This window comes from Trachypithecus francoisi, unplaced genomic scaffold (genome assembly GCF_009764315.1).
Source record: "Trachypithecus francoisi isolate TF-2019V2 unplaced genomic scaffold, Tfra_2.0 Lachesis_group4, whole genome shotgun sequence".
NCBI lineage: Eukaryota > Metazoa > Chordata > Mammalia > Primates > Cercopithecidae > Trachypithecus > Trachypithecus francoisi.
The window spans coordinates 26059746-26084824 of NW_022681469.1; the positions used below are offsets into that span (position 1 = coordinate 26059746).

Sequence of the window (25079 nt, forward strand, 5' to 3'; positions counted from 1 at the left end):
TTAATTTTATTTTACATTTTTGTTAGTTGGTGAATGAATAATATTAGACACCGTATTACCTTAATTTGTACTATCTGATTTGCTGTGGGGTTGGATTTTTTTCATGTGTTTATTATTCGTATTTTTTTGTGTGTTAATTTCTAGTTTATATTGTTTGTGTATATTTCTTGCCTTTTTTTTTTTTTTTTTTTGGCGGGGAGAGGAGTTGGGGGATGAGGCTTCTTTTTTAAGTTCTCTGTATGTTAATAACGTTAAATCTTCCAGTTATATGTTGGGATTTCTTTTCCTCTTTTTGTTACTTGCTGCTTCTTTGGATTTTATAGTGCTTTTGTTTTATGGAGTTTCTTATGAGTCTATTCTTTTTCATTCTCTTTATTTATATTTTGGGTTTTTATGTTGAATTTAGAGAGGTCTTTTCTCTTTAGATTATGTAGTCATGTGTATTAGATTTGAAATTTGTTTACTTTTTGTTTCATATTCCTAACAGTCTAATAAAATTTTTACTGTGCTGTACCAGGGAGCCATACATTATATACTTGTATATGGGTATACTTTAATCTAATCTTAACATTGTATTTGTTTTTATTTATTCATATGCTTCCAAGCAGCATGTACTTTTCATTGAATCTTCTATTCAAACTGTAACAGTATAGTGACATTAAAATGTGTCTCAAGTTAAGCATTTCCTTTTTATTTTTTCCCCATTACCTTCTTTGACTTGCATTTTAAATATTATCTGTCAGATTTTGTGTGTGTGTGAAATTAGGAAAAAACAGTACTTACGTTGTTAAATAACTGTTTGTGTTTATTTTATTTTTAACATGCTGCAGGATATTGAAGACAAAGTAAGTAGCAAAACAGCAACCTATAAATGTGCAAGTAGTTCACCTAAACTAAGCAGATAGTTGAGGCACCTTAACATCTGAAACAGGCAATACTTGGTCATTTAGCAAAAGAATTTTGGTGAAGTAGCACAAGGATGGGAATGCCTAAATATATACTTGTTAATGGATGGCTGGATGCATACAGTTAAAATATATATATACACACACTATACATATTAAAAGTAATATATATACTTTGTTTATATAAATTAAAAGATACACACACATATATACCTATATATCTATATATACTATATATAGATATATATACACACACACACACTTTCTTATAAGTTGTAGTCAGGCATATATTCAGCATTCACTGAGCAAAAAATATGTTGAAAACAAAATCTAACTCAGAGTGATATAGGAAAGTCTCATCCCTCAGAGATAAAGGCCAATTAAACATAATATTCAAGATACCAACCTTAATTTAAGAAATACATTTTTTTTTTTACAAATCTTGAAAAATATCCATAAGTAGCCATCTTCATCATTTTTTAAAGAACCAAAAATATTTTACTTGTTTAGATTTTATTTTAAAAAATCTTGTGAATTGAAAGTGCAATAACTAAAGTTTTGAAATATTGTTATTTATTATTATTATTTTGAATTATTGAAATAAACAAATATAGTAGTTTTTGTTTCCACTCTTCCATAACAATTAATTCTTTACATAAAGGGAAATAAAACAATGTCTGTATTTATTTGCAGGTAATTAACTGTTCTTAAACAAGATTTATGTGCAAAATGTTATTTAGGCATTACTTTTTTGTTCAAAAAAGGTTAAGAGCCATGTATCTTATGCCCAGGATAAAATTAAAGTTTTGTTATACAAAATATTAGTCCTTGAAATTACTCTTCGATAGGGAAGTTAAATAAGAGTTTGTTATGTGCTGTATTCTGACGTTTCCAAATATATTTGGACAAAATAGGACACAGCTGTTACAGTGAAAAATACAATGCGGACTTATTCTTTACATTTAAATACAGCAATCATCATCTTAATGTTTTTCTATGGCAGAGACCTAATAGATTGCCAAAATCTTCAGATTTGTATTCTTATTTCTAATGCAATTTATTCTTGACTTTTGCTTTGCTGTTGCTGCTTTTTCTTGATATAGTATATTCCTCATTTCTTTTTTTAGGCTAGGCAGCTGGAAGAGAAAGACCGAGTGCTAAAGAAGCAGGATGCATTCTACAAAGAACAGCTGGCTAGACTGGAGGAGAGGGTATGACTATTTTTTGTCATTGATTCTATTACCACATCTGCTGCTTTCTTGTATATTTATTTAAAAATTAATTAATTAGAACTTCAACTGCTTTTCCTGGTGGTAAAGTGACCAGGAAGTGAAGAAGCAAAGCAGGCAGGTAGGTAGTTCATCCTCTGTAACAATGTCATTTTTTCTTTGGTCACTTTGGAATGGTTGCATTATTTGTTCACTGATGCATTTTACCACTTTGGGACCTACCAAATGCAAATACTTTTTTGTATGTTTAGAATCTACATTGCCTCCAGGTCAGACAGTACACTCCTACTCTTATCTCCCCCGAATGTTGACTAAATTTTAATACACTCTTAAAAATGGTAGCGTTTTAAAGGATGTATTTATTTTCTTTTATCTTTTTTTTTTTTTTTTGCTTTTTTCTTTTTGAGATGGAATCTCACTCCGTCACCTAGCCTGGAGTGCGGTGGTGTGATCTTGGTTCGCTGCAACCTCTGCCTACTGGGTTCAAGCGATTCTCATGCCTTAGCCTCCTGAGAGCTGTGATTACAGGCGTGCACCACCATGCCTGGCTAAGTTTTGTATTTTTATTAGAGATAGGGTTTCACCATGTTGGCCACGCTGGTCTCGAACTCCTGGCCTCAAGTGATCTGCATGCCTCAGCCTCCCAAAGTGCTGGGATTACAGGCATGAGCCACTGGTGCCTGGCAGGGTATATCTTCTTTCTGAAAACTCAGTTTCACTGCATTTGTAGTTAAGAAATGAATGTCTCCTTCAGGAGAGGTGGATAGGAGCTGAATAGTAGAAGTTAAACATGAGTTAGGAGAAAGGAAAAAGAGATAGGGTGTCAAGTCAGCATGGGTCTAGCATTGGACAGAGATGGACAAAAGAAGGCAGTGAGTTTAAGAGTGAGAGTTTGAGCACCTTATCAGTGCCCTCTTCAATAAAGTAGATTGATTATCTAGATTAATTGATTATCTAGATTAATAGACCATGAGGTTGCAGATTGAGCTCTCTTTTTCTTTTTGAATGAAACTCTCAAAATTTTATTTGTTGAAAATGTTATTTGATAAGAAAATAAGAAAAAATAAGAAATACAATATTAACCCTCACTCGGTACAGTTATGTGTGTGTTAAATGTGTTTGCTGTCTCCGTATGTTACCGAACTGAGTACCTCTTGAATGTAGGGAGCATTTTCTCATTCATTTAGCAGATATTTACTTAAGCACCTAATATATGTTTGGCCCTGGTCTTGTGCCAGCAGCTTTGTACTAGTGAAAAAAAGAGGTAAACATCTGTCTTCCTGGAGCTTAAATTCAATTTAAAACCAGAATACATATTGTATGGCAGGTTATGATAATTTCGAGCGGAATAAAATGGGAAAAGAGAGTCCTAGGGCTGGGGTTTAGGCATGGAGTTGGGTAGAGAGGGAAGATCTCTCTGTTGAGATGACATTTGGGAAGAGGCCTATGGTAATAGGGAAGCAAACCATTGCCAAAACCATGAAGCAGGCGTGAACTTGGCATGTTTGGGAAGGCTGGGGGATTTGGGAACAGACAAGCCCTCTGGATGCTGTCTTGGGCAAGAGTTGAAGCAACCGAGAATTAGTAAGAAATTATGGCAGTAATTCGGAAAAGGAATGACTGGTGTGCGTCTGAGTCCGGCAGGGGAAGTAATGAAATGTGGTTCAGTATTTTAAAGGTAGAGCTGACCAGATTTGCTGATGGCTTTGAACGTGAGTGAAGAAAGAAAAGACTCAAACTCTAGGTTTATGGCTTTTATAACTAGAAGATTTTTTCCGCAGGGGAAGATTCTTAAGATATGGATTGGGATGTTGGTGGTAGAGGAAATCAGGAGTTTCATTATGGATATGTTAAGCTTGGGACACTTCAGACATTGAAGTAGAGATGTTGAATAGGCATAAAACGGAATGGTTTAGAGAATGTCAGGAATTTTTCCTGTAAAGGGCCAAATAGTAAATATTTTAGGCTTTGCACACCACATTTGGTTTCTGTGCAGCTACCCAACTCTACCTTTGTAATGTGGAATCAGAGAAAGCGACCTGTAAATGATTGAGTGTGGCCCTGTTCTAATTGAGGGACCCTGAAGTATGAAGTTCGTATGGTTTTCACACATCACAAAATTTTGCTTAAATTTTTTTTCAACCATTTAAAAATGTAAAACCAAAAACAGGAACTGGGCCTGATTTGGCCCCCTGGTTGTGGGCAGAACTCGGATTTAGAGCTCAAGCCTCTGATGTCAGATGCCTTGGATTCAAATTTCTGACCTGGCATTTCCCTGCTGTGTAATGTGGAGTATCTTATTTTACCTCTCAGTTGTTTCATATATTAAGTGATGATTTAATAGTGCTCACCTCACTAATTTGTTAAATGAACCAATACTCATAAAGCACCTGTAATAGTGTGTAGCGCAGAGTAACCATTCACCCACTAATTGTTTTACTTCTATACCTAGAGCATTGTACATGGCTTAGAGTTTGTGTTAGTCTGTTTTCTCACTCCTATAATGAGCTGTTTGAGACTGGGTAATTTATGAAGGGAAGAAGTTTAATTGACTCACAGTTCTCCGTGGCTAGGGAGGCCTCAGGAAACTTACAATTATGGCAGAAGGTGAAAGCGAAGCAGGCACCTTTTTCACACAGTGGCAGGAGAGAGAGCGTGTGCAGGGGAAACTACTTTTAAACCATCAGGCCGGGCGCGGTGGCTCAAGCCTGTAATCCCAGAACTTTGGGAGGCCGAGACGGGCGGATCACGAGGTCAGGAGATCGAGACCATCCTGGCGAACACGGTGAAACCCCGTCTCTACTAAAAATACAAAAACTAGCCGGGCGACGTGGCGGGCACCTGTAGTCCCAGCTACTCTGGAGGCTGAGGCAGGAGAATGGCGTAAACCCGGGAGGCGGAGCTTGCAGTGAGCTGAGATCCGGCCACTGTACTCCAGCCTGGGCGACAGAGCGAGACTCCGCCTCAAAAAAAAAAAAAACACCATCAGATCTGAGAACTCTCTCCCTTTCCACAAGAACGGCCTGGGGAAACCACACCCATGATCCAGTTACCTCCCACCAGGTCCCTACCTCAGCATGTGGGCATTACAATTCGAGATGAGATTTGGGTGGGGACACAGAGCCGAACCATATCAGAGTTAGTAAATGTTAAATGAGTGCAAGTGAAAGTTTTTGAGATGATGTACCTGGCACCTGCTTTTCCTCACCCAATGACAGTTTTCTTTGCCGTCAGGTTTTACTATGTTAGGTACCTTATAAACTTGCCTTTAATTATTGTCGGGTTCAAGAAAAGGCACTGACAAATCTCCCGTTTCTCACGGACTCACCAATTTGATTGGTACAAGTGTCTGAGAGGATTTGTTTCTGGCAGATTGAACTTACCTGCTCAACAACTTCTCAACAAATAAACTGTTAGGCATTTTGGCATGAGGTAGAACAAGTGGTAGAAGATTAGATAGACACGATATGATAAGATCAAATTATATATATGCAGAATATATTGTTTTCCTTTTTGAAGATCAGGCTGGAAAGTAGTTAGCCTGCAGCTGAAACTGAAATCTGAGACGCACCAGTAAGCTTAGAATGCTAAGGTGGAATATGTACACTACTGTTACTTAATACTCAATAACTCCACAGTAAGTAATATGTGATAGAAAGAATGTTAGACAAGGAGTCAGAAGGCATGCTTTTGTCATCTTGTGGTATCTGGTTCTTTATCTGCAAAATGGGGATGTACTCTGTTCCTTGCTCATCTTCATGGTGATGGGGGGTAGATCAGATGAGTGTGTACAAGCCCCTTGAAAGCTGGAAAGAGCTTATCAAATATCAGCTGTTGCCATGAAAGAATATCTGCTTACTTTCCATTGTGTATAAGATAATGATAATCATAAAATTAATATTATTCAACTTCCTTGTGTCTTTTGCCCATTTTTGTACAGTCCTGTTTTTGTTTGTCACTGTCATTCTCAAAGTACCCAAGTTGAATTTTGTCACTTTGGATTTCTTCCAGGAATATGTGAGAGACATTTAGGTCTCTAATGATGAAGCATTTTCTAGGCATAATGCAAAAGATTGTAAAGGTATTTTCTTTTGTATTACGATGGCAGTGAAAATTACAATGTCTAACTGTTTCTATTAGGAATTCTGCATACACTTTTGTATTAGATAGTATAAAAATGCTGAATCCATTAATTCGTATTGTAAGAAATAATGATTCTAGTATTAATATAACTTGCAGAATCATCTAACTTACTAGGAAATCAAGGTTGCCTGTGGTTTAAAAGTGGACATAAGCACATATCTTTCCTCTTTTAACCAAATGAAGTGATGAAACTATAAAGTAGATACCAGATGGTGTATCATTAATGGAGAGGGGTGTAGCATCAATGAGTCCTTTGCAGAATCATTCTGAGGGAGATTCCTAAGATAACCTTACCATCTGCACAGCAACTAGATTAACTAACAGCAATTGTACACGTTATCACTTTTTGATGACTTGAACTATTCATTTATATTGGCTTGATGCAAATTTCTTTTGAGAGTATAAATCAAAGTGCACTAAACCTGTGAAGTACATTTAGTTTTGTAATACAGCTTGATTTGCTACTTGGATCTATTTTAATAAACTCCTTGTTAATTAGATAATTCCCATGTGTGAATGGAACCCCCTCCACCCAGGTATTTATATTGGCCACTGCACCCAGGAGTCTGAGATAATTTTCTTCTTTCACTAACTTGTTAGGAGTAATAAGTGTAATTTAACTGGACACTGATTTCACCCTCTTTAAAACCAGTTTTCAAAAGCAGCGACACTTTACTGAGAGAGAAGGTCAAAGCCATTTGAAAAGATTTTTTAAGTCCTTATTTCGTAGCCAAATGTTGCTAAGTTATCAGTGGCATATCTGTGAACATTAGAGATATCACATTCAGGTGTTTTACCTAATTGAAAGATACTTAGAGAGTATTAATTCCTGAGTATTGGTATAAGAGACATAGATAGTGTTAATTCCTGGTTGGTGATTTGATGAGAGGAAGCTGAGAACAGCTTTCAAAGAGAAGGTTCTTAAGTGTTTCTAAGAAGTAGTCTCCAAGTCTCTCAAGGAATTCTGTTTTTTTTTTGTCCTCCCAACTTTATTTTTAGTTTTTTTCTCAACTTTATTTTTGTTTGTTGTATAATTGACAAATATGTCCATAATGTTTTATACCTCTTTATGATAGCCACATTTTGTTTATAATATTTGTGATTAGTTGTGTGTGTTTATCTTGTACAGTCCTGAAGACACAGAGCTCATTTTCTTATTTCTGTATTTTCTATTTTTTCTTTGGTTTTTGAGGTTCCATAACTTGCATATTTCTGTATTTTCTACAAGTAGCACAGTGAATGAATTCTAGATTTTCTAAGCGTATACTATGAAGTCGTGTTTATGCAATTAGTGTATGGTTTTAAAATACACACAAATATTTTAGTATCTTTTTTCACTAACCATTTAAATTCATAATTTAATTCTATCCTGGGAGAAAGTCAAGTTTAACTTTGAATACTTTGTTATTGTTTATAGCATCCTCATTAACATAGCTGATGATAACATTTATTGAGCATTTACATTGTGATTGGCACTTTGCATGGATTGTCTCATTTTATACTCACCAACAACCCTGTGTGGCTGTGCACCCTATTGCTTAGGTGAAGGCTTAAAGTAATTCACCTAAGAACATACAGCCAAAATATGATAGATCTGGATTTGAGCCATGTTCCATGCTTAACCATTTAGCTGCTGTCTAGTACTAAGTTGAAGATGTTCATTCTGTATGTAAATCCTCTGATTGTAGTGTTAGTTCTTTGGGTCATTCAAGTTAGCTCTTTCCAGTTTCTAATACAACTTTTTAGTTCCTGACATTATAATTTGTTTAATGCTACCTCATAACCTAAAAGTGTTAAGCATTCAAAAATGACTAATTTTCTCCCTGGAATTTGGCATTTCCTGGGAAAATTTGACCAACAAGGAATGAATAAAGTCTTATTACCTAGCGATTACAGCATGATACCCCTAAGAGTTATTTTAATATCTAGTTGTGCTTCTTTCACATTGAAATAAGAAATTTGTAGTCATTAAAGCAGCTTAAAAATTTATTCTTGAGGTCTTCATTCACTTGCTCATACTTTGATAATACTGCTTTCCATCTTTTCATCTTCTGGAAAAAAAGCAAACTTTTTTTTTTTTAACTTTTGACAAAGTGTTTTGATAGTTATTTCATCAGAGTCTGCATCGTTGCATGTTCTTCAGGAGAATGTGTATTTTTCAGGAGTCTGTTGGTCCTGTGGGAGGGAAGTGAGGGGAAGGACCATGGTTATCGTGTCAGAGAGGGCAGAACCCACAGTCTCCCACGGGTCTTCCAGGATGAAGGGCCTTGTCTCCCCAGGACATGTTGAAGACTTGAGCTGTTCGATAATGTGTTTGGCATGTATAACTTCTCAATTATGAATTTGAATTGATTTGCTCTATGGAATCCACTTTGCTCTTGGCTTTCCTGAGAATGATGGGGTTTGACTCAGCCTGAAGCCCTCTTGGCTTGAGGAGCTGAGGGAAATCAGAAAATTTAGTTAGGTATAACACAATGTTGAGTAACCCAGTGATGTGGCATGCATTTTTGCTTTGAGAACTCCTCCCTGTACCTCCCCCACTGCATTTACAATTTATTTGCATTCCTAAATATGAAGATACGTTTGTAAGATTGGCCACTTAAAATATTGTTCTATGTGCTGTATATAAAAAAAAATGGAAGACTTGTTTTATTAGGCTAGTTTTCCATGGCATATAGTCCAATAGATGCCTCCTTGTCTATAAACATATTATCTATTATTCATCATATGCTTACTATATTGAAGATCTGCTAAGTGTATACCATCCTTCAAAATTCTCTCCCATGTCAGGATCTTTGCCTTTGTTGTTCCCTGGGATGTTCTTTCCCACCTCTGAATAGCTGTCTCTGACTCCCTTACAAGTTTTAGGTTTTCCTAATGTCTATCAGAAACTAGACTTCTGAACCCTGTCTCTGTCATATCAACCTATTTATTTATTTGAAAGTACCCTTCCAGATCTATAATTAGTTTACTCATTATTTGTTAACTTGTTCATGACTGCCTTCCCAGTTCCACGAAGGCAGAAACTTTGTCTTAGACACCCCTGTATCACTTACCTGGTGAATCATAAATGCCAGCATGGCATGGATTGCTTTCAGTTTTCAGACACCTCTGGATTTCGGCAACAATTTGCATACAGACTGCAGGAAATCCCACAAAATTAAGATGGGGAGAGAATTATATAAGCTGAGCAAAAGAGAATAATACAAAGAAAATGGTGAAAAATAAATTGCCACTAAGAAGAGAAGTATATTACTAGTTTGTCACCTGTGGAGAGAGTTGCTAATTAAATTCTAAGGTCATGCTTACATCAAATGAGCAATTTTTAAAAGTCTCTCACTTATGGCAGATGACATGTCTTTTATTGCATCATAAAGTGTTGGGCTCATCTGTGTGATTAATTGGCTTTTGATTGCGTGACTTCTTCTTTCTCATTTAGTACCTTTGCTTCTGTGCTCCTCTGTGTGAAGCTTGGGGAAAAAATAATGCCAACAATGATAATAACGAGAAATGACAACAGAACAGGTTATTGTCAGCCCAGTGTGCTTCTTACGGGAAGAAATTATTATGTTTTTTTACTACCAGATGAAGTCTGTCATTGTAAAATATTTCAGTGAGGGAAGCTGGATCAGCCTTTTCAAGGGAATAATACAGGATGGATTCACAATTAGACTACTGACATCTGAGATACTAAAATATAAGCAATCCTTTTTTGGAGATGGATTACTTAAACTTGGTTTGTGGGATTAAGAAACCGTTTGACGTTCCCCCCGGGACATGCTTTCTAAACAGTTGCCAATGATTTTAGGTCATGTGGATAACTCATTTTGGCCCTGCCATGTGATAGAGTAAATTTAACACAATAGTTAAAAATGTAACTTCCTGGTAGATGTGCCTACGTAGGTTATACTACTTTGCACTTGTCAACCTAGAGAGATGTACTATTCCTTTGACACTGGGAAATTTTGTACTGGCTTCCTCATTCATGTGGAGATCAGGGCAGATTCCCTGTGGGTTCTGTAGTTACTGAGAGCTACAGAAATGAGAGGTGAGGTTCTATAGTCCACAGGTTTGGATGTTGAAGTTAGTAGAAGCTAATACCACTTTTAATTGTAACGTCATAAGCAACAGAGGTTTTATTAAAGTGGCTTGGATTGTGTACATTGAGTTACTCTCAATTTTTTGTCATCAACAAGTGATGATAGTTTAAGTAAATGCACTTAGATGTTAATTGTTCGGTAGAAAAATTAATAAGACCCAGTATCAACATATCTTTTGTTAACATAATTGACACATTTATAACTAAGGTGCAAAGATGGAACTATTTTACACTCTTTACCTGGTTTCCTAAGGGAAGTTTATTATTGCAGATATTCCAAAAGTAGCAAGCAAGATTTTTTCCCCCCTAGTTTGTGCTCTGGGGAAAAAAATCAATACAGTATAGTAGATATGAGGGTCTTATCCTTAATTCATTATTCAACAAATCCTCAAAATGCATTGGCTTTTCTGTTAACCTCTCTGAAATTCGAATTGGAAATATGGTTTAGGTAACCTTGAGCTGCTTTTTAAATCTGACTTTAGGGATATGAGACTTACTTTTTTTCTAGGGTGAGCTGTTAAAAGTGCATCCAGGTAAAATGATCCCCTTAACCGGAGTCAGTTTTTCTATGTCTAACTTTAGAGGAAAGATTTGCAAATTATGGGATCAGCACTTAATTTGGGGCTGTATTTACCATGTAGGCTGTCAAGAAGTATTAACCTTAAGGTAAGATGAGAACATAGAGTACAAAGCTGTAAGTTGATGGCACACAGTACAGCGGTATTAAATAACATTATCCATCCTGCTTGCTACAGTAAATAGGATTTCACTATTATGATGTGTCAGGGCTTTCAGTGAAATCAAATTTACAAGACACTAAACTGCCATCCTCTCTGCTGAGCAGCTTTATTCTGGGATCTTGCTTTCATATTAATCCTGTTGGTAGGAAATACTTGTACCAATTGTGCATGGAAATTATAATTTAATGATCTCTTCCTTTTCTTTATTCAGAGCTTAGAATGGACTACTGTGCTTTGCAGTGATAGCCCCAGGGCTCTGAGAAAGAGATAATATACAGTTCAGCTTTAAAGCCCAGCATTGCTTTTTTGTGAGTGCTTGTAATGATCATAAGTGCTGAGATGCCAACAATATGGGTTGCATAGTTTCTCAACTCTCCACATTTCCTTTACCTTTTGAAAGGCTACACAATAAAATAATTAGAATCTGTTTACCCTGATGGTTTTAAAAAATGATATGCCACTTGACTGTGTAAAGACAAGGTAAGAAATAAAGTATTGTGAAATCCAGGGAAAATTAATTCCACTTTTAAAGATTCTGTACGTTTTGGGAAGGCTCAGCAGGCTGTTTTATTTGAAAAACAATTATTTACTCACTTTGCTTTCTTTGAGCTTCTTTCTTTCTATTGATAAGAATATTACAGCCAGGAAATCATTATGTTTCCTGCGTATGAGATTGAAATTGGCTAAATCCTTTGAATCTTCTTCACATCCAATTTCAAAGTTAGTGATTGTTTTGCTTCTTGACATCTTGTTTATTTATACATTTCAAATGTACTTCATTTAGGCAGACCAGCCAATGCATATTTTCCTATTTTACTGACTGAAAAATTAAAGTACATGAATATTAAATTTTTTAAAGGAAATTGCAATGCTTGTGTGAGAAAGTGCTCTTCAATCCCAGTTTTATGTTCAGACCATGAGACAGCTGTGCCTCTGTAAGGGATTACGTTTCAACGCATTAGCTTCAGTTAAAAAGATATATTTGGTCATTAAAACGTTTGCAAATAATATTAGCTCATAACATCATCAAATAAGAAGTGCCCACATCTGAATTTGGCATATAAAGCAGGTTTGCACAGTAAGGTCGGCATTTAATGAAGGGAACCCAAATCCAATTTGTCTGTGTAGACTAAGATAGGATTTTAACTTTGTTCATTCTCATCAGAATTTTGGGAGCTAGAGGGAGTCCTTGGCATTCACCACTCATTCAAAAACACATTTATTAATCTCCTACAGTGGGCCAGGCTCTATTCAAAGATATAATGATGCATACAAATGGCGCAAAAGCCCATTGGTATCTGGCACGGAGCTTTCAGTTGACACAATGGTGCAGTGGGTCCGTGGAGGCTGTGTTTTGTGCAGAACACTACCTTTGTACTGCCTTTGTCCCTTCCAGATCTAAAGATCATGGGATTTGGAGGGAAAGTTAGTAGGTTGGAGAGATCCATCAGGTTAAAGTATCAGATAAAGACCCCAATACATTGGTTGCCTCAAGTAGTTCTTTCTGAAAATAAACATTAAATAGGTAATTCCTTTGGAGACCAGAACTCATTCCCCTTTGATCACTGTGATAGTGGCTGGCACATATTAAGCCTTGGATAAATTTTTAAAAATTGATGTGTTTGTCCAGAAATGGGGTGGGTTCCATAGCCAAATAATTTTGAGAAATGTTAGGTTTCACGAAGCTGAACAGATTTCTTTTCTACAGGCCTCCTCAGAAGTTATGTACACTTAGAGCCTCCAGGATGAGGATACTGCATGATGTGTTTCAGCATTATACCCGAACCATGGAATCATTCTTCTGAGATATATCTGTGAATGTATCCCAGTATATCACCTGAGATTTCTGTGCCCTAAATAATGCTAGTACCTACATTTTTTAGTCCTTCTTAGCTTGCATCCTGAGATGTAAAGGTATAGTAGCCATAGAATTTCACTGATGGAATTCCTAATCTGAGGACATCTGAGGACCTGAAAGCACCCTGGGATTGCCGCCCTTTGCACTGTGTGCCAGAAGCATGGGCTGATGAGAAGAGGCTGTCTCAGGGTCCTAAAGGTGCGGTGCACTGGGGTGGGGTGTTCTTTCTCACTCTGAATTCTCTTCCTAATCCTCACCCACTCCAAGAGGCTTTGAGAAACTGTAGGCCATAGTAGGTATCTCATTTTGTATTTAAGTGTCCAATCTTGCATTATTCCAGTCTCCTCAGAATTGAGAGCAGTGGGTGGTGGGGTTTCTCCTTGATCTTCCCATGTCAAGATTCAGCACCATGCCCATTAACCCACGAGCTGTACATACTTGCCTGAAGAACATAGGTTTCAGCAGAATGCCACCAAGGGAAGGTCTGAACCAGAATATTCTTCCCTTTTATGAAATGAAGTAAGAAGGTAATTAAATTGGATAAATTTCCCCTGTGGATCTTTGCAAATCTTCCCGCAAGGGTTGCCAAGATATGGTGCTGAAGGAGCATGTGAAAGAGATATCAACATCTTCTGTTCCATCAGAGCCTCAAGGTTTCTGTGACCCTCTAGAAAGAATCTGTAGGACTTGCTGTTATTTTGTGAGGAAGCAGTAAGGTTTACTTACATAGGGTAGAAAGTGCGCTTTTGTATCTGGAGAATAAGTTTGATGATGGTCAGAAATCACATGCTCTGTAATTTAATTTGTCTTCAGAAAACGTTTAGAACTGGAGTTCAGAGGGAATGGCACGATCACCACACTGTCCCCTTGTGACTTGTAGTGTTTGCATAAACTCTATAAAAGCAGGGACCTTGTCTGTTCCCTGCTGTATTGCTAGTACCTAGACTAGTGCTTGGCACTTAGCAGGTGCTTGGTAAATATTTGTTGAATGAACAATGAAGGCATCTTCAGCAGGTCAAACATGGCCATGCAACCTAGAGATGCATCTTCCAGGTTGCTTAGTGGGCAGCTTGTCTCAAGTTAAACCTTATTCTGCAGGTTTTCTGAGATTTAGGTGAAGGTCCTTTTGCTCCAGTCATGATAATTCTGCTGTTAATGCAACAGCCTATCTTATTTATGTAAAATTAAACATCAGTGTAATTACTACTCCTCAAGCAAACTTTTGAAATAAATCAAATTATTGTCTAAGTGATACTCTTATCCATTACTTTTACATGACTGGGGAGAGGGTGAATAATGATGATGATGATGATATCAATTTTATCCACAATCCGTAACCTAAGTAGAATGCCCAGCTTCATATATTATCCCAAAACCTGGGTTTGAGTGACAGAGTGCCTGTGAGTACTGTGCATTGTGTACATCCTTGTTCCAAGATTGTTGGGAAAGAAATATTAATATCAGTGTCAGTACCATCACCATCATCATTAAAATCCACTATCGGCACGTGCCTGTAGTCCCAGCTATTTGGGAGGCTGAGGCAGGAGAATCACTTGAACCCGGGAGGCAAAGGTTTCAGTGAGCCAAGATCACGCCACTGCACTCCAGCCTGGGTGACACAGCGAGACTCCATCTCAAAAAAAGAAAAAAAGAACATTCACCATTTATTGAGGGATTATTATAAGCTAGGCAGTGCTTGAAATTAATTAACATAATACTGTATTCTGTCCCTAGAACAAACCATTAGGGGAAGGTATTTCTTCGCCAGGCAACCAATTGATTTGTTGAGGCTGAAAGACCTTGAGTAACTTGACCCAGGATTCCTAGCTGGTGCACCCAGGCCTCTGTCTTCCACCTCGCCAACGGCCTCTCCTTCTGTGTCACCAGTGGTGGACTATTAAATTTTCACTTTCAGTCCCATGTGGTTCCACTCCCCTTTCCATCCTCCTCCTCCTCTATATTTTTATTTATTTATTTATTTTAATTATTATTATTTTTTTGAGACGGGATCTGGCTCTGTCACCCATGCTGGAGTGCAGTGGTACGATCTCGGCTCACTGCAACCTCCACCTCCCGAGTTCAGGATTCTGCTGCCTCAGCCTCCCGAGTAGCTGGGATTACAAGCGTGTACCACCATGACTGGCTAATTTGTGGAGATGGGGCTTCACCCTGTCGGCTAGGCTGGTGTTGAGCTGACCTCAAGTGATCTACCTGCCTCGGCCTCCGTAAGTGCTGAGATTACAGGCATGAGCCACCGCATCCAGCCCTCTCCCTCTTTAAAAAGATTTTTGGTGGAGGTGGGCCTGACATTTTTTGTTTAGAACCACTAGAGTCAAGTAACAGATTCTCAACTAAGTTTCCCTCAGCAACATTCATACTTAGTTTTCTTCCACAAGCTAAGCACCCATTGTTTATTTAATAGTGAATCTTGTTTAAAGAAAAGTTGAGCCAGCTTTATTACAGGGCATGATTAGATACAGTTAATTAGTACAGCTAAGTATATAGGCTAAATTAATAGGAGAGGTGCTGAAAGTAAGGAAATTGTAAAGGATCTGTGAATTGGGTCTTACTCCTCTGAGGGGATGCAGAGAAAAGAAGCTGGCCCTATACCGTGGGGAAATATAACCAGAAATTGAAGTTACAAGCCAAGACAAATCAGCCCAGGTAAAGGTGATGACACTTTCTATGATGGCAACTAGTAGCTCTTAAGTAGCCTTGAACCATGGTGTCCACAGCAGCCCAGCACACTTAGCCTGCTATGTGGATTATACCTGTGGAATCCCGGGGCACAACTTCCTGCAAGTTTAGGTTTAGTCACAGGAGTTTACTGTCACTTTCCATTCTAAGACTGAGTGTGCTCTTGTTTCAACTCTCTAGTTTCAGGTCAGAAATGTTTCTCCTATCCTAGAACTATTTGAACTTCAGCTTCCCCAGGCTCTGCCTCAAAATTAACTTTAGTAATTAATAAACTTCAGTACATGTACCACTCAATTAACTACCCTCAAGCCAGCGCTACTTTTAACCTTTCTCGATGGCAGATTCTTGTCCGTCTCCTGCTACCGCATTCCTTCCTGGGAGATCTCCATGTTTGCTTTCTCTCTGTAGATTGCTTTGCCTGTGTTGGGCATCCCCTTAGTTTTACTTTTTTCCCCCAACTTTAGTTTTGTTTGTTTTGTATAATTGACAAATACATCCATAATGCTTTATACCTCTCTTGATGATAGCCACGTTTTGTTTGTAATACTTGTGATGAGTTGTAGATGATGAGGGGATGTTGGGCACCTACAGTGTGTGCAGATATTATGCATGGTGGGTACCTGTGACACCCAAAGTCACTGAAGCAGACACAGTTTACCTCTAACATCTCATCACTCCTCCTTGCTTGTTACCTCCTAATATTAGAATTTCTAGAACGTAATCATAATGTAGTTTCCACCTTGCCTTGATGGACCATCTGTGATGTGACTTGGGCAGCAGAAATGAAAGCGAGAGCGGAGCAGCACTGACTGAGGGGTTGTCTCCTTGGGCAAGCAATCCACATGTTGAGAAGATTTGTCTGCTTGTCTGTTTATCCTCATTTTCATTAAAATGAAAATGTAACTAGAACTACAATGAGCACTTCTGTAGTTCAAGAAAAATAACCCGTAATAAATTGTGAACTGTGTATTCTCTCATGATGTAGTTACTCTAAATTGTGGAAATTTGGCAGTCGTCCCTAGAACTATTTGTTAAAATTCAATAGTGTGTAATTAAAGACAGAGACTGCCATTTCTGCTGTTGGGTACATTAAAAAATTGTATTATGTATCATTTGGATTTGACCCTGAACTCATTTCCCAAAAGATCAATGCCAGAAAGACAAAAGTATATTTTAGTCTGAATAGAGGCTCAAGTTATATAAAGTAACTAAATTTATGGAAATATCAGTTAGACTCTAGCTATTTAAGAGTAATTATGCAAAAGATAGTTTTGAACGAATATTCCTCTGGAAATGGCCAAATGGAAGCTGTGATTATGATGAAATTCTGTGCTTCAAGCCTTGCCAGACAATAAAACAAGACTGCTGATGTTTTAAGCCTGTATCATTAAAACTAATATTGATACAACAACCTGTATGTCATAATATGTCAATGACATGGAATATTTTATAGACACACAAAAGTATACTGCTCCTTGAAACTTTAGCATTCATCTAGTATAAAATTACACTGTTTTCAAGCAATGAAACAGAAACCTAGAGGTTTGAAAATCGTTTTTATGTAGTTGGGAAAGGGAATGGTGGCAGTGTTTACCTAGTTACGATTATCTCATCAAATAAGTTCTAGTCAAGTGAGTGGGTTTTTGTCTGTTTAGGCTCCTGCAATTGGTTTGTGTTGGGGTGGCCCTCCCACATACAGACAAGTGGATATGGATTCATATATTAGACCTCCTAGGTATCGGCTATTTATTCTTAGATAAATCATGTGACCTGTTTGACCCTCAGATCCCTCATCTGTAAAGTGGCCTTCATATCGTACTTCCTTGGAGGTGTAGAGATTAAGTAAAATATTATGTGTTAATTTATATGTACATACTAAATTAGGATAAACATCAGTTATCAGCACCAGTCTCTAGGAGGCTGATAATTATACAGCTGTTTGAGGTAGCTTGTTGCAGGGAGAAAGCCGTAGGGAGAGTAGAGGGATTGAATCTGGAAACACAGGGTGAATTCTATTTGAAGTATTTATCTTGTTTTGTTTTTGTTTTTTTGTTTTTGTTTTTTGGAGATAGGTCTCACACTGTCACTCAGGCTGAAGTACAGTGGCACGATCTCTGTTCACCACAACCTCTGCCTGCCGGCCTCAAGCAGTCCTCCCACTTCAGCCTCCTGGGTACCTGAGACTATATGCACGTGCCATCACACCGGGCTGATTTTTGTGTTTTTTGTAGAGACGGGGTTTTGCCATGTTGCCCAATCTGGTCTCAAACTTGTGAGCTCAAGCAGTCCGCCCACTTTGGCCTCCCAAAGTGCTGGGATTACAGGCATGAGTCCCTGTGCCCGGCCACTATTCTGTTACATTGAAATGTTATATTGAATTTTGCCAGAAGGAATGCAATTATTGGCTGTTTTTATAATATAGATACAATAATTAAACCTACAATTAAGCTTACATAATCTTTCAGGTTTTTCAGGTCTCTCTCATGTATATCATTTTTTTTTTTTTTTTTTGAGACGGAGTCTCACTCTGTCACCCAGGCTGGAGTGCTGTGGCCGGATCTCAGCTCACTGCAAGCTCCGCCTCCCGGGTTCACGCCATTCTCCTGCCTCAGCCTCCCGAGTAGCTGGGACTACAGGCGCCGCCACGTCGCCCGGCTAGTTTTTTGTAGTTTTTAGTAGAGACGGGGTTTCACCGTGTTAGCCAGGATGGTCTCGATCTCCTGACCTCGTGATCCGCCCGTCTCGGCCTCCCAAAGTTCTGGGATTACAGGCTTGAGCCACCGCGCCCGGCTGTATATCATTTTATTTGATAAAATGGGATTTTTCTGCCAGGTACGGTGCTCATGCCTATAATCCCAGCACTTTGGGAGGCCGAGGCAGGAGGCTCACTGAGCCCAAAAGTTTGAGACTAGCCTGGGCAACAAAGCGAGACCTTGTGTCTACGAAAACTAAAAAAAATTGCCAAGCATGATGGTGTGTGCCTATGGTCCCAGCTACTCAGGAAGCTGAGTGGGGAGGATCAGCTGAGCCCAGAAGGTCAAGGCTGCAGTGAGCCATTATGTCGCTGCACTCCAACCTGGGCAACAGAGCGAGATCCTGACTCCAAAACAAGTCACGAGGGGTGGGGGGAGCAGATTTGTCTTATCTGTATATTTGCCTTCGAATTTGGCAGATTGTATATATCAGAGATAGAAGTCTGGTAATTTAGTGAGCATAAGCTTAGGTCCGTCTGTCATCTTTTGAGCAGAGGCTGATTTGAATCTTCATCCGTTTTGTTGAATCAGCCTAGCTAATGAGTGGGAAATTTAAAAAAAGAACACAGCTGGTTGAGCTTTCACTTCTGCATATTCAATCCTATGGTATGTTTATTAAATCCTATGGTATTGTAATATTGCAGTCTAGCTCTTTCAGACCAAGGAAAGAGGTACACCGAGAAGAAGAAACCAGGTTCTAGAGGTTGTGGTTGTGACATTTGGGGATGGCAGTGTTAAGGAAGTAGTCAGGGCATGGGGACTGTGGGACCGTAGGAGACCTTAGCATCAGAAGAAATGCTATACAGGTGCCCTCTAATAATATACTGTGAGCTTGTCTCCTGGAATTTCTAGTTTTGCGTTTGAATGTTCGTCAGAAGTGTCTGACTTAGGATATCAATGCAGAACAAGGATTTGCTTTTTCTTGATGAATTTTGGGTCAGGTTTTTTTGTTTGTTTGTTTGTTTAACATCAAGTAAGTACAGACTGAGTTGTATTTTTCATCTTCTCCATTAAGATGAAATGGACAACAAGAGGATGCAAACATGAAAGCTTGGGTGAGGATGGGTCACCAGGCTGTGGTGGGCAAGAGCAAGGAGCCCTGGGGAAAGTCGCGCAGCAGTTACTCTCCCGACAGCCACAGAGTTTTGTGGGACGGTGTGCACAATTGTGAATAGTCATTGTTTAATTGGATTCTATTCCAGAGACACAAAACAATTCTAGAGTCTTGACTTTGGCAAAATGACATTGGGATGCTTATATCAATTTTCATTTCTAAAGAAAATGTTTCATTTCTAAAGACAAATGTACTGGGTCAGACTTAATTCTGGGACATCTCATCGTTTTGTGCACTTTATGCAAGAGTCTATTAGAAGTACTCACCAAAGAGCAAAATCACCAAAGCCCTTTTCGTTATAAAACTAAAGGTCCCAGCATATGTTGGCCAGCTCAGAAAACCTTCACAGAAGGCTGTGTTACCTTTTTTAAGAATGTATTTTTTTTTTTTTACTAAATTACTCAAAAGGCATTCGGAGTTTAGAGAATGTCTGATCTTGTTGAAATTTTAATTTCATTAAACTTAAATGACAAAAAACTCCAGTCTTTAAGTCATCAAGCAATAACTTTTCAAAAAGATCTGTGTAAACATCTAATAATTTTTTTATCTTGTAATTTAAATTCATTTTTATGTTCCTCCCACAACTTGCCGTCGGCTTTGCTGCTTCTACCTAAAAAGCAGAAAGCAACGAATATTGGTTAGGCCTCTTAAATTATGTTTTATATTTGTGGATCTTATTTATATTTTTAATCCCTTAAGTCAAAGTGTATTATGTTCATGACTAAAGCATGCAGTTGTTACAGTATAAAATTATGGGCATTATAAGGATTAAACCTAGCTTGTCAGTTGTGGGTGAATGTCTTTTTCATTTGAATATGCTACAGTGTAAAGATAAACAACTGTTTTAAATTGTCTTTCTTTCTCATTTTCCCTGTGGTACAGAATATGGTAAAAATACCTGCTAACTTGCCACTGTGAACACCCACTCTGCAGTTAAAACATTTCCCATAGCCTATTTTATATAATGTACTTTTTGGATCCCTTCATTATCCAGAGAAAATCATTTTTCTTTTGAGAAATTTTTTTCTCTTAAAGTTTATCCACATAGCAAAACAGGGTATTGGTATAAGTCTTTCTGCCTTATACTTTCTCATCATTCATTTACTCTAAAATTAGTAATAGCAATAAAATCCTATATGAGCATGGTACATATTTTAAGTAACCTGGAATATTGACTGTAATGTATTTCTATTATGCTATTAGTAACTTTCTTTATCTGTGGACGTTTAAAGGAGAGAGAAGGGTTTGCTGATTTCGGTTGACAATCAGCAACTGAAATAAAAATTCTAAACCATATTTTCTCAAAAACCTACCTCTGTAAGTTCTGTAAGTTTTGCTGAATTCAAGAATAACTATTCTCTAATTTCTTCGTCTCACCTATAATTTAGAATACTTTCAAATAATTTTTTTGGACTTTTGTAAAGCTTTAAAAGGTATTACTTTAACAATATTTTAATGTAATTTAATACCCTTGTTTCTAACAGTTTAAGACTTTTGCCAAATGTCTTATTATTTTTTAGTGTTATTTTTGCACTAGTAGTTGTTCATTTCGTAAATATTTATTTAGAACCTACTATGTGGCAAGCTCCATTTTAATAGGTTCTGGGGATATAGCAGAGAGCAAAGCAGACAAAAATTCCTCTGGTTCCATAGAGCTGACAATTCATCGATGCAAGATAGTCAATAACAAATATATTTTATGTCAAGTGGTGATGGGTTCTATGAAGAAAAATGACTCAATAAGAGGAGAGAAAATGGTGGTATGTGTATGGTGGGTGGGGGCGGGTGATGCTCTTTTGGATAGGGAGGCCTCCGATTAGATGCTACGCGAGCAGGGACCCGAAAGAGCCATGTGTATCATCTCCCTGGGGGAGAAGCCTGCTGGCAGGTCCTGTTGAATGCTCGTTACCTACATCTCTTGCATTGGCTCCATGTCATTTATTGCTCTAGCATATTCTTCACTATCTTTTCAGAAAGTGCCAGGTCTGCTTTTCAAGTACAGTATCTGTCTTGCCAAGCCTGGCAGACAGTGCTTATTTTGGTCTGTACTTTGTTAGCAGATCAGTTCTATGTTGAGTTCAAATGACACTCTGGTTTCAAGAGTGACTGTAATTCTTTTTCTCCTAGAGGAATAGTAAATAAGCCCTATGAATCTGGTCAGTGAGTATTGCAGTATTTAGAAAATTCCTTATCCAGTGAAAATGCACCCATGATTCTCTGACTTTAGACACCTTTCCTCAAGCCTCTCCCAAACCCAAGTCATCACTAACAGTGTTACCAAGCCATTCAAAATGAAGAGTAACATTTATTGCCAGTTTTCTTGTATGTATCTCAATGTGTTTGCTAGCACTGCAATGCTGAGTTATTTAATTTAACCTTTCCAGCTTTCTAGGAGTGTTATCCTCATGTTTTAGGCAAGTACAGTGAGACACAGTAAGGGTATGTACTTTATCCAGGGTCGCAGGAATAGTAAGTGGCAAAACCAGGAAGTGAACCCTGGCAGTCAAAGCTCACATTCTCTCTAAGCCACACAACACAGACTTTTGGGAAGTTATAATTGGGATGGGATTGCATTAAACAGAAAGGAGCTGAGTGGGCCCTTTGGTTCAGTGTTCTACCAAAGTTATATAATAAGTGGATGGGCCACATAAATGTTTTAATATAATTGGGTGAAAGTTCCTCCTCTAACATCGTCCATAGATTGGAAATGGTTTCTGTCCACAAGGTTGTGCAGTTGATGGTTGTTACAGGCCGAAAGAATGAGGAGTCGTGGTCAGCTCACTATACCACTGGAGGCTATATGAGTAAAGAGCAAACTGTTCTCATGAAAGCAGGATGTTGACAAATGACAAACTGCGTCTGCCACCCAGAGGGAATGCTGAGGGCAGTCACAACCCAGGCACAAGTGTTGCTTGTGATTAGGCACATCTGAAGCCTGTTAACAGTCATGTGAACCTGTGATCAATTAAGCAGCTGACCACTCGTTACCTCCTTCTCGCTGCTCTTGCTACCCAATAAATACGAAGGGCAGTAGAAGCGTGGGGGCTGCCTTTGCTCATTAGAAGCAGGGAGTTCTCTTCTTCTTCCCCGGTTCCCCTTCCTTTAAAACAGTGTCTTTTGTCTTAAGTTTTCATTTCTACATTCATCTCTTCATTCGATCTTGTAATGATGGTCTTAAGCAGTAACAGTAGTAACTGCTGTAATGACGGTCTCAAAATAGTAACCATGGCAGTCGGCCACAGACGGATCTGTATTCACCACCTCCATGGTCCCTTTCCTGCTTTTGTTGATCTGTTCCCCTATTAAAACAGAGGCCTGATCACCTTATTTGCACCTGTCATCTTTGCACTGAGTCCCCAGTTTTTGTGGTGTTCTCCCCAACCACCACCTTTGGGTGAATTCTCCTTCCTGCTTTTAGGTTTCCAGTCCCCCTACTGAGGACAACCTCTTCCACATGATTAAAGCAGGAAAAGCCTTGGTTATCTGAAGGTTTCAGTACTGTGGACAGCCTGCCAAGGTGGCAGCAGTTAGGTATGGCTGAAAAAGTTCAAGTAACTCTTCTGGAGCTTCACTCCTCATCCTTAGCGTGGGTAATCACTTGTTTTTCTCACACCACATAATTTTTTCTCAAGTTTGGACCCCCAGGTACAGGATACTGCTTTCCAGTATGTTTGGCGTAATTTTATTAGGTACTTAAAGCATCTTTGTACCATAATTCTCCTTATCTGACAAATTAAAATTCATTTTAATGGTTTCTTTTAACTTTTTTGTCTATAGAAAATGAAGTTTTAATGATTGGAGCTCATCTTCGCAATTAGTAGAGATCTTGCTGATGTTGTATTTGAAAATAGTGTTTATTCTGGGAAGGATAGTATGCAGGATAATACAAGAGTTTTCAGAAGTTTTTACATTTAATTTAGAGTCTTTGCAATGTGTTGAATCATTGTTTTAGTTGGAAATCCAGGTTCATGATATTGCCACCCATTTTTTAAAAAATTGATATGTATCTCAACATGGCAAGAGAATGGTATTCTGGTGTCTCAACCAGAATCCAGAGAATGTAAGTTTTTACCTTTGTTTTAGACTTGGGGTACATTTCTCTTATTTGTCCAAGAGATGCCAGATGGACAAATCACAGTACAGGCATACTTCATTTGACTTTTTAAAAAAATACAAATTTAAAGTTTGTGGCAACCCTGCATTAAGGAAGTTGATTAGTGCCATTTTTCCAACACTATGTGCTCACTTAGTGTCTCTGTGCCACATTTTGGTGGTTCTTAATAATATTTCAAACTTTTTCCTCGTTATGTATGCTACGGTGATCCGTGATGTGATCTTTGATGTTACTGTTGTAATTATTTTGGGACACCACGGACCACACCCATATAAAAAGCTGAACTTAATTGATAACTGTTATGTGTGTCTTCTGACTCCTCCACCCATCAGCCATTTCCCTGTCTCTTTCCCTCACCTGAGAGGCCTTCTTATTCCCTGAGACACAACAATACTAAAAGTAGGTCAATTAATAACCCTACAATGACCTCTAAGTGTTCAAGTGAAAGGAAGAGTCACACATCTCTCTTTAAATCAAAAGCTAGAAACGATTAAGCTTAATGAGGAGGATGTGTACAAAGCCTAGATAAGCTGAAAGCTGTGCCTTTTGCACCAAACAATTAGCCAAGTTGTGAATGCAAAGGAAATGTTCTTGAAGGAAATTAAAAGTGCTACTCCAGTAAACACACGAATGATAAGAAAGTGAAACAGCTTTATTACTGCTATGGAGAAAGGTTAGTGGTTTGGTGGAAGATCAGACCAGCCACAACATTCCCTTAAGCCACAGCCTAAACTACAGTAAGACCCTAATTTTCTTAAGTTCTACGAAGGCTGAGAGAGACAAGGAAGCTGCAGAGGAAGCACTGGAAGCTATCACAGGTTGGTCATGAGGTTTATGGAAAGAAGCCATCTCCATAACATAAAAATGCAAGATAAAGCACTAGGTGCTGATGTGGAAGCTGGAGCAAGGTATCCAGAAAATCTCCCTACTATCATTGATGAAGGTGACTACACTGAACAACAGATTTTCACTGGAGGTGAAACAGCCTTGTATCGGAGGAAGATGCTATCTAGAACTTTGCATAGCTAGAGAGAAGTCAGGGCCTGGCTTCAAAGCCCCAAAGGACAGGCTGACTCTTGTTAGGTCCTAATGCAGCTGATGACTTGAAGTTGAAGCCAGTGCCCACTTACCATTCCAAAAATCCTAGGGTCCTGCAGAATTATGCTAAGTTTACTCTTCCCATGCACTATAAATGGAACACCAAAGCCTGGATGGTAGCATGTCTGTTTACAGCCTGGTTTACTGAATATTTTGAGCCCACTGTTGAGATCTGCCTCTCACAAAAAACGTTTTTACATTTAAAGTATTACTGCTCATTGACAGTGCACCTAGTCACCCAAGAGCTCTGATGGAGATGTACAGGGAGATTAATAATTTCATGCCTGCTAATACAATATCTGTTCTGCAGCCTGTGGATCAAGGAGTAA

At 38.3% G+C, this 25079-nt stretch overlaps 1 protein-coding gene across 2 annotated transcripts in view; it reads left to right on the plus strand.

Moving 5' to 3' along the window:
- Positions 1 to 25079, plus strand: part of CHCHD3 (coiled-coil-helix-coiled-coil-helix domain containing 3) — a 297752-nt gene that overhangs the window by 193166 nt on the left and 79507 nt on the right. Inside the window, exons 5-6 of one of the 2 annotated variants that reach the window (XM_033195050.1) lie at positions 831 to 845; positions 2033 to 2116. In XM_033195050.1, coding sequence (XP_033050941.1) covers positions 831 to 845; positions 2033 to 2116 — 99 coding nt within the window. The remainder of the gene's footprint in view (positions 1 to 830; positions 846 to 2032; positions 2117 to 25079) is intronic. The other variant, XM_033195051.1, reaches the window with a different exon arrangement.